General features: G+C 37.4%; 1 protein-coding gene across 2 annotated transcripts in view; it reads left to right on the top strand.

The window, feature by feature from the left end:
• PSME4 (proteasome activator subunit 4) overlaps window positions 1-12,402 on the top strand; it is a 158,882-nt gene that overhangs the window by 72,133 nt on the left and 74,347 nt on the right. For both annotated transcript variants that reach the window (XM_067565144.1, XM_067565143.1), the window contains one exon: window positions 1,440-1,535. In XM_067565144.1, coding sequence (XP_067421245.1) covers window positions 1,440-1,535 — 96 coding nt within the window. The remainder of the gene's footprint in view (window positions 1-1,439; window positions 1,536-12,402) is intronic.

Below are 12,402 nucleotides of genomic sequence, written 5' to 3'. Positions count from 1 at the left end.
CATGGGATGTACAAGCCATTTCTCTGGTTATATTTACTTTTTCCTTGCCCTGTGTCTGTCTTTTCTGTTTATATTTTAAGCTTTTCAGGGAGTTTGAACTAGAAAATGAAAGGAAAACAGGGCCACAGACCTGATAAAGGCCATTAATGATATTGCGGTTGACTGGTAGGTAAGAGATAGGGATGGGTACTGGGTGAGTACTGCGTACCCAGGGATGTTACATAGATATGAGCTGCTGCTGCACTGGATTCAGAGACATTTGAAGTTTCTTAGTGCTTGAGTTCTCTTTTCTCATGAAGTTGCCAACTCCAATAGTTTTATTCCGTTTTACGAGAACTAGAAATCACATTTTTGTGGATATTCAGCCTGGAAATAAAAGCATACATTTAGTTGCTTATGCTTAAGCCACATACAAAAATCAGTCGGGAGATCAGTCAGTTCTTTCTTAGTAACTTCCTTAATATAAATATTTCCAAGCACTTTATAATGAAGTCATGTAGGTGAAGGAGAATTAAAAATTTAAATGTAGTCCTCAGTGTTTAAAAATGTCTAATGAGTCTTCACATCTAATCCATAATAGCTATGGATTTTGCAATCAAGGAGTATCCTCCCAAAAAAAATTGGCTAGGAATTCAAAAAACAGTGACAGAAATTATTTTAAAATGTGTAAACTATGCTCATCACAGTCCTTTTTAATAAAAGGACAGAGAACTAACTTTGTAACTAACATAAATTTTCAATATAATACACAGGTCCACTATGTGATGGAAGCAGTCTAAATTTTGATTTTAGGAGGCTACTCATTACAAATAGTTAAGAAAAAAAAATGATTTTCTTCTTCAAAAATCTATAATAGCAAAGAGATACCAAAACGTTAACACTTCCTGTGACAATGATTCCCTTCACAATAGAACATTTTATGAACTGAAGAACACTTTCATTCACTGATTCCTGTTCTCTGTGGGGTGAATTTTTCTTCATAAAATGGGTCTTTTGCAAAAACAAATTTCAGTTTCAGTGCAGACTTTGAATACAGGATCAAATAACATTTTCAGATAATATTTGGGGTTTGGAAATATCAGTATTATCTGTGGATTAAATTAGACTATTCATTTCAATCTGCAGATGATTTTCCTCGCTATTTCAGGATGGTCTGCAAACTAAATAATTCAGAGAACTAAACTGTTGAGGGTTGGGCTTTGTGAAAGGAGATGCTTCATAAAAGGGTATTTTATTAAATGGTCTATGATCAGTGAACTAGAGGATCAGAAGTGTAGAACGTGCCAGCAGAGCACCTCTAGTGAGGAGAAATTGCTAAGATTACACACAAGAAGAAACATCTTTATTTTAAAAAAATGGTACAAAGAAAATAAATTGTCTTCACTTATAATTTTCTAACATTAAAATTTTGTACTTAAATGTTAACTTTTGACTTCCAGAGATGATGTACAGCAGTGTCTCACTGTAGTGCACAACTGCCTAATTGGTTCGGGGAACATTCTACCTCCTCTAAAAGGAGAGAGGATAGCTCACCTGTAAGTAAGCTCTGTTTTATGTAGATTATGAATAAAATATTAAAATATTTTTAGTAATATATTTTAGTACTGTACTTTTTAAACATTGTAATGTTTAATGTAGTATTCCTAGCCTTATTGTTGTTGTTGCACAGTGAATTCTAAGAATTATTTTTTGGTCAATTCTCTGAAAACAAAACTTATCTAATGGCTGTAAAGAAGATGCACTGTTTCAGATTTGTGGTTATAAAAACACTTGGATATTTGATATGAAATAATACTTAATACATGCACTTTTCATGAATAGTTGTTAATATACTTTACAAAGGTAGGTAATCAGCATTTTATCATTGTCCCCCTTATACATATAGGGAAACAAGCACAGGCAGGTTCAAAATTATAGAGTCAGACAGTGGTAGAGTCAGAAATAGAGAGCAGATCTGCTGGCTCTCAGGTTGCGACTCCTCCTTACCATGCATGCGCACACTGAATCAAACAAGCTTTTTCCCATCTTCCAAAATAGTTTCATTGTCCAGTATTCAAATTTTCATTTAAAATATTTTTATCTTGCCTGATCATAAAGAGAACACATTCAAGGTAAGCCAGTGTACTACTGCTTTGTTCATGAGTTAAAACGTGTTCCTTCTTTTACCACAGCAGGCTGAACAACTCTTTCCAACATGTAGGGCTTTGTTCTGGCTTTTATACCCAGAGCCTACAGTGGGCTGCAAAGTGAGAGCTGAGATGCTGCACCCACACGGCAGCCTCTGGAAACATTCTGGCTAAGTGCAAATCCATGCCAGAGTGGGAGTTACCATGCCCTTTGGAAAGGTGTGGCATTGCATGCCCTTGTCCTGGCCCTATTCTACTGGCTAGAGTGGAATAGTAGTGGTGTCATGGCTCCCACCACACCCTGATGTTGTCCTCCCATCCTTGGGGTGCTTCAATGCTAGACACTAGACAAAAGTGCAGGGACCGAGTTTGAGGCTGCCTTATGCACAGGATCACAAAAAAGGAAGGGGGACTCATTAAGATGTCCCCCCACTATTACGCAGTAGGGCAGAACTAGGCACAATCTAGTCCACAATATGTCAAATAGCCAAAGGAGTGGAATGTCTTTGCTGTTATCTGTGATCACATAAACACATAGATCGATACAAAAACAAACTCAATTGAGCAGTGTCTGTCCCATCCAATCGCTAGGCCCTGCTCTGTTTTCTAGAATTGAAGCTTTAATTTGATTCACCATCAGAGTGGAAGCTTCTTTTATTAGGTGGTAAGATGTTTGGTAGAATCTTCAGTGAGTTTGTCAACACTGATTAGTCAGAAAGTGGACAAAGGCTGGTTTTTGGCTTAACGTTGGAGCTGATTGTTTAGTCTCTCCTGATTTGGAATTAGTACTGTTGGCCAACGTAACAGGGCTGTTCTCTGTCCCTGTTCTCTGGTATCACAGAAACGTGCTCAGATTCCATTGTTTGGATATCCACACCATACTGTTTATTTCAGATCCCTCCACCGAGACCTTCATAGTTTTGTGCTGCAATGCTATGTACAATGTCTCTGGTATCCTCAGTGCTTCTCCCAGGGCCTAAGAGGGGTAGAGGTCTCCCGTCCTGGAGATCTCTCTGACTCTGGGCTCAGCTAGTCTGCTCTTTCCCTTATACTTTCTTCCTGTGCCTTTTTATCAGTCCACAGCTGATGAGCTAATAATCCTTTAGCTCACTCAGCCTGCTGTCCTGATTAGCTAAGTACATTTTGTGCACCAATCAGCCCTCTCTGGGGAAGCTAATTAGTGTCACAGTAAGCAGAGCGCAGGCTCACCTGTTAACTCTCTGCACTCTGTCACAGGCAATAACTGCAAGTTCCTGCTGGGAGACTTTCTTTTTACCCAGTATTTGCTTTTTTTCCTTTTTCAGATCAGATGAGATCTGGCCTACCAGTCAAAAATTAAATTACTGTGTGTCGTAATATTTTTGGAAGCTTTGCCTTTTCCTATTCAGGTTTAACAAGTTTGCATCATTAATTAATAAGTTTTATATATATAAAAATGAACATTTTAAAAACAGTTTGTGGGCACAGAAATCAAGTATCCCATATTTCTCTGCATCACAGCATCTGAATTTTACATCCCAGTAAATGTAAGTAGTTTATTCTATATATCTGTCAAATCTCAAATTCCTTCATGCTATCTCTTTCTTGTCAGTCTATTTCTCATATTGATGACCCTTACCAAGAGACTGATTTTGACATTTCATCTAAGTTTTTTTCCTTTAGCTTCAACTGATGACCTCAAGTGGCACTTTTGTCTTGTCTTGTGAACAGATTTTATCCCTAGATCCTTGTATGATCCCATCAAGTTTTTTTAAAACCACGATTAAGACAATTCTAAGTCATCTCTTTTCAAGGTTTAATTTACAGAGCTCTTGAAGTGTGCCGTCCGAAATCAGCCCTTTCTTTATCTAAATAACCCATATAATTCTCCTCTTCGTTTTAATTAATGGCTTTATAAAAGCTGGGTGATTAATACTGTGTAGTGGTATTCTAAATGTGGCCCAGTCTTCTGGGAAAGGAAGAAGACTGGTAGAAACACAGGAATCATTTTAGTTTCATGTCCAAATAGTTACCTGGTTCCTGAAGAAAAAGACACGAAGAGCTAAAATTAATGCTTTTCTGCAGAGAAAATGTTATTGATCTAAGGATAAATGGATCTGTCCTCCTGGCAGCCTACCCTTTGGAGAGCTAGGGTTGCCTGACCCAGTCAGAGCATTGCAGTATATCAGAATGCACATAAAGTTAATAATAAAAATAGTTTTCATTTATATGCTATTTTTATTTATTTATATCTTGTATACTAGGATATTGTATGCGAATAACGGGTCCTCCCAAAACGGAACCCAAAACAAAACCCAGACAACAAAATTTGGAGATGTGATATTTTAGGGTCTGGTTCCTTTGAGGAGGAAAATGATGTGAATAACCGAGGCAACATAAAGCCCTGCACACTAGCTTGTATGGATACTGTCTCTTCTGGCCTATGTTCTCCTTGCAATTCTGCATTTGGATTGGGTGCAGGAAGACTCTTACGTTAGGCTAACTGCCAAGAACAGTGAAAAGTTCATTGTCATAATTTAATTGAGTTTATTATTGTTTTGTTTAAAAAAAAACAAACAAAAAAACATTATCGATCACATTGTAAGAATATGCTGGAAAGCCTGTAGTCACTGAGGCTATAAGTAATTTTCAAACTTGGGTGTATCAAGGTAGGCACCAAAAGAAGTGGCTGGCTTTTTTTTTTTTTTTTTTTTTTTTTTTTGGCCAACAGTGCTAAGCACTCTCAGTTCTTCTTGGAGTCAGTGGTGGCACTGTTCACTAACTTTGAAGACCAGCCACATACAGAGGTTCTTCATAGAAACTTCAGTGACTAGCTTGCAACACTCATGTTTAAAAACTTTGTAAGTTTTTACAAAGATGCTTTTAAATACACAAACTGGCTTAGTGGATTCCTTATTATAATATCGCAGTGTTCAGAAGTCCTTCAACACTAAATGTACGTACTAAGGTGAGCACATGCATGGCCATCATCCAAACTTAAGACCCTATACCGGGTTGCCTAATATTTAATAGTTGTGCATGGCATTTTACAGAGATAATAAAAATCTTGTCTGGAATGCTTTCTAGAGCTTGTCTACAATGGAGATTCTCTGTTCCAGTGTAGCAGAGCTGGTGCGGACCTCTAGTGAAGAGATGCTGCACTAGCGTAAAAAATGACTTGGCATGATGCAGCTTACTAGGATTTGAAACAGAGTAATGTACTATTGCAATCTACTCTTTTGCTATTACACCATGTCTACACTAGTGCTATAGTGGTGCAAAAAAATGAGTATAGCAGAGGTTTCAAACTTTTTGATCCAGCCCCTGGTGGATCTTGCAGCAGTGCGCGCTGCCGCCAGACAGTATGACACCGCGAAATCTTGCGGCATCGCGTGCTGCCGCCAGAGAGTATGACGCCATGAGATTTCACAGACTTGTGTGTTGCCACAATATCTATGTGCACGAGACACAGCGCTCCAAAACTACCTAGTATTTCGATTTATGGTATGTATGGCCCACTTGAAGTACATTTAATTCAAATCTGGCCTGCCATAGCAAATGAGTTTGACACCCCTGGAGTATAGTGTGGAGGTTAAAGTGGCAATTTTCAAAATATTGAGTGCCAAGTAGTTTTAAAATTAAAATTAGCAGAAATTATCAAGTTTGACAATTGGGGGAAACAATAAATGATTAAATAGAAGAACTAGCCCTTAAGAGTAAGTTGGTTAGTACAAGGAGAAGAAAATCACCAGATGGAGCTATTTGATAATTAATTAGTGACTCTTCCAGAAAGAGGTGGTCCCACATTATACCACCAGGAGTCTTTTTTCATGGATTAGAGGATGCCAGCCAAATAAACAAAGAAATTTTACTTTGAAATATGGCTTATTTATTTAAGAAAAAAGACCCCTCTAAAATTAACTAAACAGTATAGGCAAATAATTGAGTTATACAAAATAAAAATTGTGAAAAGAAATGGAAAAATTGATTACAACGTTCATTTAAACAATTGACAATCAAATGTTACAAGCGAAATTCAACACACTGATTGAAAATCAGTACCACAAACACAGTAGTAAACTGAAGAAGGTTAAGTATAATAACACTTAATAGCACTTAAACTTTCTAAAACTAAAACACAGTAGTCAAAATAGATTACAATACAAGACCAAATGGATGCCAGTAACTCTTAGGGTACACCATATTAATTATATATAGTGTAACCTAACATGTTTCAAAAATAAAAATATTAATATTCCATTATATCAGTGTGTTAAAACAAAAGCTAATAGCCAGCAAAGGATTTTGCCTAAAAATGTAGCAAAATGCTGAGGTGAAGTTATATAATCCAAATTATATCATATAAAACATATATTTCTGTGAATAAACTACCGGTAGGGGTGCATATAAAACAACATAAACACTAACTATAAGTGGATATGAAAAAGAAAACAGTACACAAACAGTTTCTGTCCAGATTTTATTAAGTAGTGTTAGTTTGTGACTGGCTTATCTTAACACACACAGGTAAGAATGTAAGTGTTAAAACTTAGTATAAAGTGTTCACACACACCACAGGAACTCATAGATTAGTGACAGACACCACAAAATCAAAGTATGAAAAATTATTTGAGTGTTAACTTCTACAGACAAAATCAAAAGTGAAGCAAGGTTTGCAACTGAAAAGGAGTTTTTCTTTCTCCAAGTAGCTCACAGCACAGTCAATGACGGGAGATAGCGAGAGGGGGGAAGAGAAGAGCTTTAAAATCCTTCTCACCCACACACACCCACACACCCACACCCCACACCCACACCCACCACACACACACACACACACACACACACACACACACACACACACACACACACACACACACACACACACACACACACACACACACACACAGAATTGCTGTTCAGGAGTTGAAAGAGAAGGGAAAAGGTAGGACATGATCAGTGATGCTAATAACTCATTGCCGTTCCAAACCATTTTAATAAGAAAAACAAAAGCAATATAACCAAACGCCACACAAATGACACTGCAAGTCACAATTTAAAATAATGTAACATTTAACAAAATTATATGAACTTTATATTAATTCTATTCTAAGCAATTAACTATCTTAATTTTAAGAGCTTAGTCAACTTGGTCTTAAAACACGCCCAAGACAAGCAGTTTTTGTGCAAAAATATGGTGTTTGTTAAAACAGCAGCTAAGTACTGCATAGCAAAACTTAACTTTCAGAACCTCTGACTCAATTATATTTCTGTTCTAGGCCATGTTTACACTATGAAGACTATAGTGATATATATGTGGCGCCGTATCTATACTGGCATAACCCCCGGGGGTAGACTGAGGGTAGGTCTACACTAGAAGCATTACATTGATGCAGCTGCACCACTGAAGCAAGTCTGGTGAAGACACTGCATGCCAACGGGAGAGCACTCTCCCATTGGCGTACTAACTTCCACCTCTTGCGGAGGTGGAGTAATGTCGGCGGGAGAGCGTGTCTCACTGACATGGTGCTGATGTAGAAAGCGGTTAGGTCGCAGTAACTTGTGTTGCTTGGGGGGTTCCCTACTTACACCCCTCAGCAATGTAAGTAGATCAACTTACGTGGTTGTGTACACCTGCTCTCAGTCTACAATGAAGGAAGGGTTTATTCCATCGCTGTAGGAAAACTACCTTCCTTAACGATGGTAGATAGGTTAACGGAAGCATTCTTCTGTCGACCGAGCTGTGTCTAAACTGACGATTAGGTTGGAAAAATCCACACTCTTGAGCACCATGGGTACAGTGACCTAAATTTTAAGTAGGGACCGCATCCTAGTAAACGTTTCCTGATCTTAACGCTATTAAATACAGTTTTTTCTTTGTTTCTTTCCTTATCTGGAATGAGTCAGTATCTATGAAAGTTGCTTAGGTTATTAAGTCTATTCCCTCTAGAATTTAGATCTTGTCAGCACAGTGGCCCAGTTTATGGAACAAAGGTTTTAATTCCAATTTTTCCAACCATTTAGAGAAGTACCTTCTGCTCTCTTGAGTCAAAATTCTGCTCTCCCTTGTTGTACAGGACTTACCTATGGAATTTAAGTGACAAATATTGCTTTGCTTAGATAGGATAAGACAATCTTGCCCTCAGCTTCCTCAGTCTTGTGGAGTTTCTTTGTAGAGTTTGGCACTTGTGTCTTAGTGTCTTCAATCTTGTAGGGGTTGGCGCTTGTGTTTTGGTGTCTTCAATCTTCAGGAAAGTTTATTTTTCCCAAGATAGCTTTGGTTAGGATTTGAGACCAGTACCCAAATCTTCCTGTGGTTTTGTCCATGAAAGACTTGGTTAAAAAGATTCCTTTTTTTGGTGAGAAGAAGGTTATCTTTCAGGACTGCTTTTCTAGGAAGTGGGTAGCTTCTCTCCGGATCAGGACCAACATATCTCTTTTCTCAGGATCTGATCTTCAAGTGAGGCTGCTTTGTCTTTCAGCTGATTCTTTAATTTTTATTATAATTTCTTGCTTCTTGATATTAATTGACAATACAATGCCAACAGAATTATTCCAAATCTTCTAGTTCTGTTTTCTGTCAATTTTTGTAACATTTAACAGCTATAAATCTGTGTGTGTGTGTGTGTGTGTGTGTGTGTGTGTGTGTGTGTGTGTGTGTGTGTGTGTACAAAAACTCTTAAGTTCCTTTGATCTCAAAGCTTAAAGTTATTTTTCATTTGCTTATAGCTACCATTAATGCAAGATGATTTTATTCCAGCCTCAAATATCGGAAACTTTATCCTCAGTTTTGTTCTACACAAAACAACTTCCAGGGTTCGTTGTCAAATCAACATTCCAATTCCAAATACTAATATACTTTCTTCCATTTCAAATCAAACACTTTTGCATTAACCAAGAGTAATACAGTAAACAACTTGATTATAATTGATAATATTTAATAATTATTAAAATGTGTTTCTTCTGTACTTATGAGCCTGTATATGCACCGTAACATCTTACAAATACTAAACAACTTTAATACAACTCTTAAAACAATAAAATTAACTGCCGTTAATCTTTATGACTAGTTTAACTTGGCTATATCATAAAACTTAACCCATAGCCCACTGTTCAGAACTGTAGGTATATGTGAACTTTAGGTAGGTACAAAAGAAAAGTCTGTCATTTTGATTTCTAACAGTACCACTACCATGTCTTTGGTCTATTGGTTTTTACTCTACAAAGATGAGACATGGCACATGTAGGCTGATGATATCCAACTCAGAAACCTTGAAGACTTCATCAAGAATCTTATATTGATTGATTTACTTCTTACTAGGTATCTTCTAATGAGGACCTATAGTACCTAGTGATTCTAGGGGTACAGCTTGTTGGAGACAAGCAAAAGTTGTCTTAAACCCTAAGGTCTGTTTTATTTAAACAATAATTGCCATTTAATTTCTCCAACAACCTTGACCAAGGTTTAATGTGTGACTCTAGCAAGTGTGACTCTAGCAAACGTAGCAGAAATAATTACTTGTTTGCCTGGTAGACACATCTAGGTTATGGTATTCTTTTAACATCTCTGTACGGTATATTAAAGGTCTATCACAGGTATTTACTTTGTGGTTGACACACTTTTCATATTGTGCCTATTTACTAATACAATTTTATAATCTTGTGAAGGTATCAATCCTTAAACTACACTAGTATCTCTGTTGTTTTCACAAATGTGTTCCCTTTGTTCCTGGTCTAGATTAAGCAAATAAACTTTTTTCCTACATTCCAATTACCTTTTCTATTGTGTTGCTAATTAATTTGAGCAATGCTTTCTTAAATTTCATTAACGTAATTCAATCAATCATGTTTCTAACAATCAGTATTACAGAAAAAGACAAGGTCTAATTGTGTAAAGAAGTAAGTTTTTAGATTAAATAAAGGTTAAAAAATGGAAAACTAATTATAAAAATTATAAATCATCCATCCAGATAAAAATGATACAGGCTTTGTAACAGGAGAAGCAGTCATTTACAATAAGGTCAGGATTGCCTGTTGTAATTAATCTTTATTTTCATATACAATTGCCAGGCTTTACATGTGAAAATTTTTTCTTACTATTAACTTTTAATTCTCTGTGTTGTGCAAAAATAGTAGTTATCTAGAGGACTGACATCTTTAAAATAACACTTGTAAGCAACCTTTTTTATAAAGAAAAATTCGTTTAGGGCTCAATAAATTCACTGGTCTTGGTTTCCAGACTAATAATTTTCTTGGCTGGACAGAAGAAAGACTTTCCTTTCACATTGCAAGTATTTAGGATTGATTCCTGTTCTCAGTTCCCTTGCTTTAGGAGTACTCTCCCCAGTAGCTGTCCTGTGAGAATGAGTTACCATGGACCCTATTAACGCATAATTCCTTTTTGCGTGTTGATGGGTGAAACACTCTAATTTACCAACATCCTTGCTTGTTTAAAAGATATTTCTTAAAACACTGATCTCTATAGTTATTTCAAGTAGTTTCTTTCTAGACATGAGTTTTGTGTTTTGAAATGTTTTCTGTGAGAAAACTGTTTGACCCTTTTACAGCAATCTTAATTTGCTGTGACATTTTTGTCTAGTTCTGTTTCCGGTTTTACTTTTCTCAATGTCAAGTTAATGGAAGCACCCCAGTGACTTCAAACTCCACTCTTAACACCCAGGAATAATATTCAGGTGTATTAAGTGTTCCTCTGATTTCATAGGCTCAGAATCTGTGGCCTTTTTTTCATGTCTCATTTCATGTCTAATTACTTCATCAGTTTGTGTCTTATTTTATACCTTGTTATCCTTAGGTGCCATCACAGTCATTAATCTTTCAACTAAAGGGTATTTTGAAAAAAAATAGTCTGACAAATGCCATCATGTAGATTGAGCACCAGTTGATTCGTGAGTTAGGTATCTGCTGTTATGAAAGTGTTAAAAGAGTGCTTCACCTAGTTAGTGGTCTTGGACTTTAATGGTTTATGTCCTATAACACTCTCACTTTCCTAAACTTGCTTTTCTAAAACTAGGTAATTCATTTACATATAGTTTAAGGATGAAATTTTGAAAGGCACCTACGTGACTTAGGAGCACAGGTCCCATTGACTTTCACCTGATTTAAATCACTTAGGCATGTTGGTAAAAACAAAATACTGGGTACTCCATTTTAGGTGCCTACCATACTGTTGCATAATCTGTCTCAGACATGAGCAAGTGGTATTTGAAAAAATTACTGACAGGTAAATATAAAATAAATTAAAGGAAATTAACTATCACTTCATGCACATCATATTTGCCATGTAGAATGAGTAATTGCAGGAGCTCAGAGTTGAATACTGTTGCTGCATTTAAAAAGGACATAGATAAATTAACGGCCACCATTGAAGTTACACTAGCTGAGATAAAGGTAACTGGCTCTCATGCTTCAGGCTGTAAGCAGATTGCCATGGTTACGGGAAGGCATCTTTCTTTCTCCCTAATCTGAAACATACTTTCTTCTTCGAGTAGTGTCCCTATGGTTGCTCCACTCTAGGTATGCTTGTGTCCCTGCACTGCTGATCGGAGAACTTTGGTTGCAGTGTCCATAGGGCCTGCACATGCATTGTCTCTCCTCGTGCTGCACCATGAGGCTAGTCAGCAAGCACAGGCTAACACCCGTCAGTTCCTTCTCAACCGCCCTTGGCTAGAGAGGGAGCCATTAGCAGTCCATTAACACTTTTGTTGTTCTGATTGCTTCCTAGTTATATAGTTTTCCCAGTTGTAGTTCTAGTTGTAATTCTTTTGTTCTTTTCTACCCTTAAAAAGACTTAATTTTTTTCCTGCCTTTTCCCCCACTGGGGACCCTTTCCCTTAGCAGGATATGCCTGGCTCCCCAAGCTTCAAGAAGTGCCACATCTGAAATGAAGCAATCCCAGTCGTGAATAAACACTCTTAGTGCATTCGTTGCCTCGGGGAGGACCACATACAACAAAAGTGTAGCCTCTGCCAGCAGCTCCGGCTGAGATCCTGCAAAAACAGAGAGCTCCACCAGAAATCATCTTCATGGAAGCAGCTCTCTGGCTCCAAGCAGACATGAATCTTCCCCACAACCTTTGACATCGAAAGGAAGTGGGTCAAAGAAACACTCTGGAAACCCCACTCAGAAGTCCTCTAGAAAGAGAGTGGGAAGTCCTCTAAGTGAGCCCAGAGATAGCTGCAAAGGATCGCCATCTCACTCAATATCTTCAGCACCACCAGCACCAAGACCTTCTAAGTCTGGCACCTATGTCTCATGACGGCCATCGACTACCAGTACCGCT

The sequence above is a fragment of the Emydura macquarii genome, unplaced genomic scaffold (genome assembly GCF_026122565.2).
Source record: "Emydura macquarii macquarii isolate MOO-44397 ecotype Brisbane River unplaced genomic scaffold, CSIRO-AGI_Emac_v2 contig_2676, whole genome shotgun sequence".
NCBI classification, from domain to species: domain Eukaryota; kingdom Metazoa; phylum Chordata; order Testudines; family Chelidae; genus Emydura; species Emydura macquarii.
This window is presented reverse-complemented; position numbering and strand designations above follow the sequence as displayed.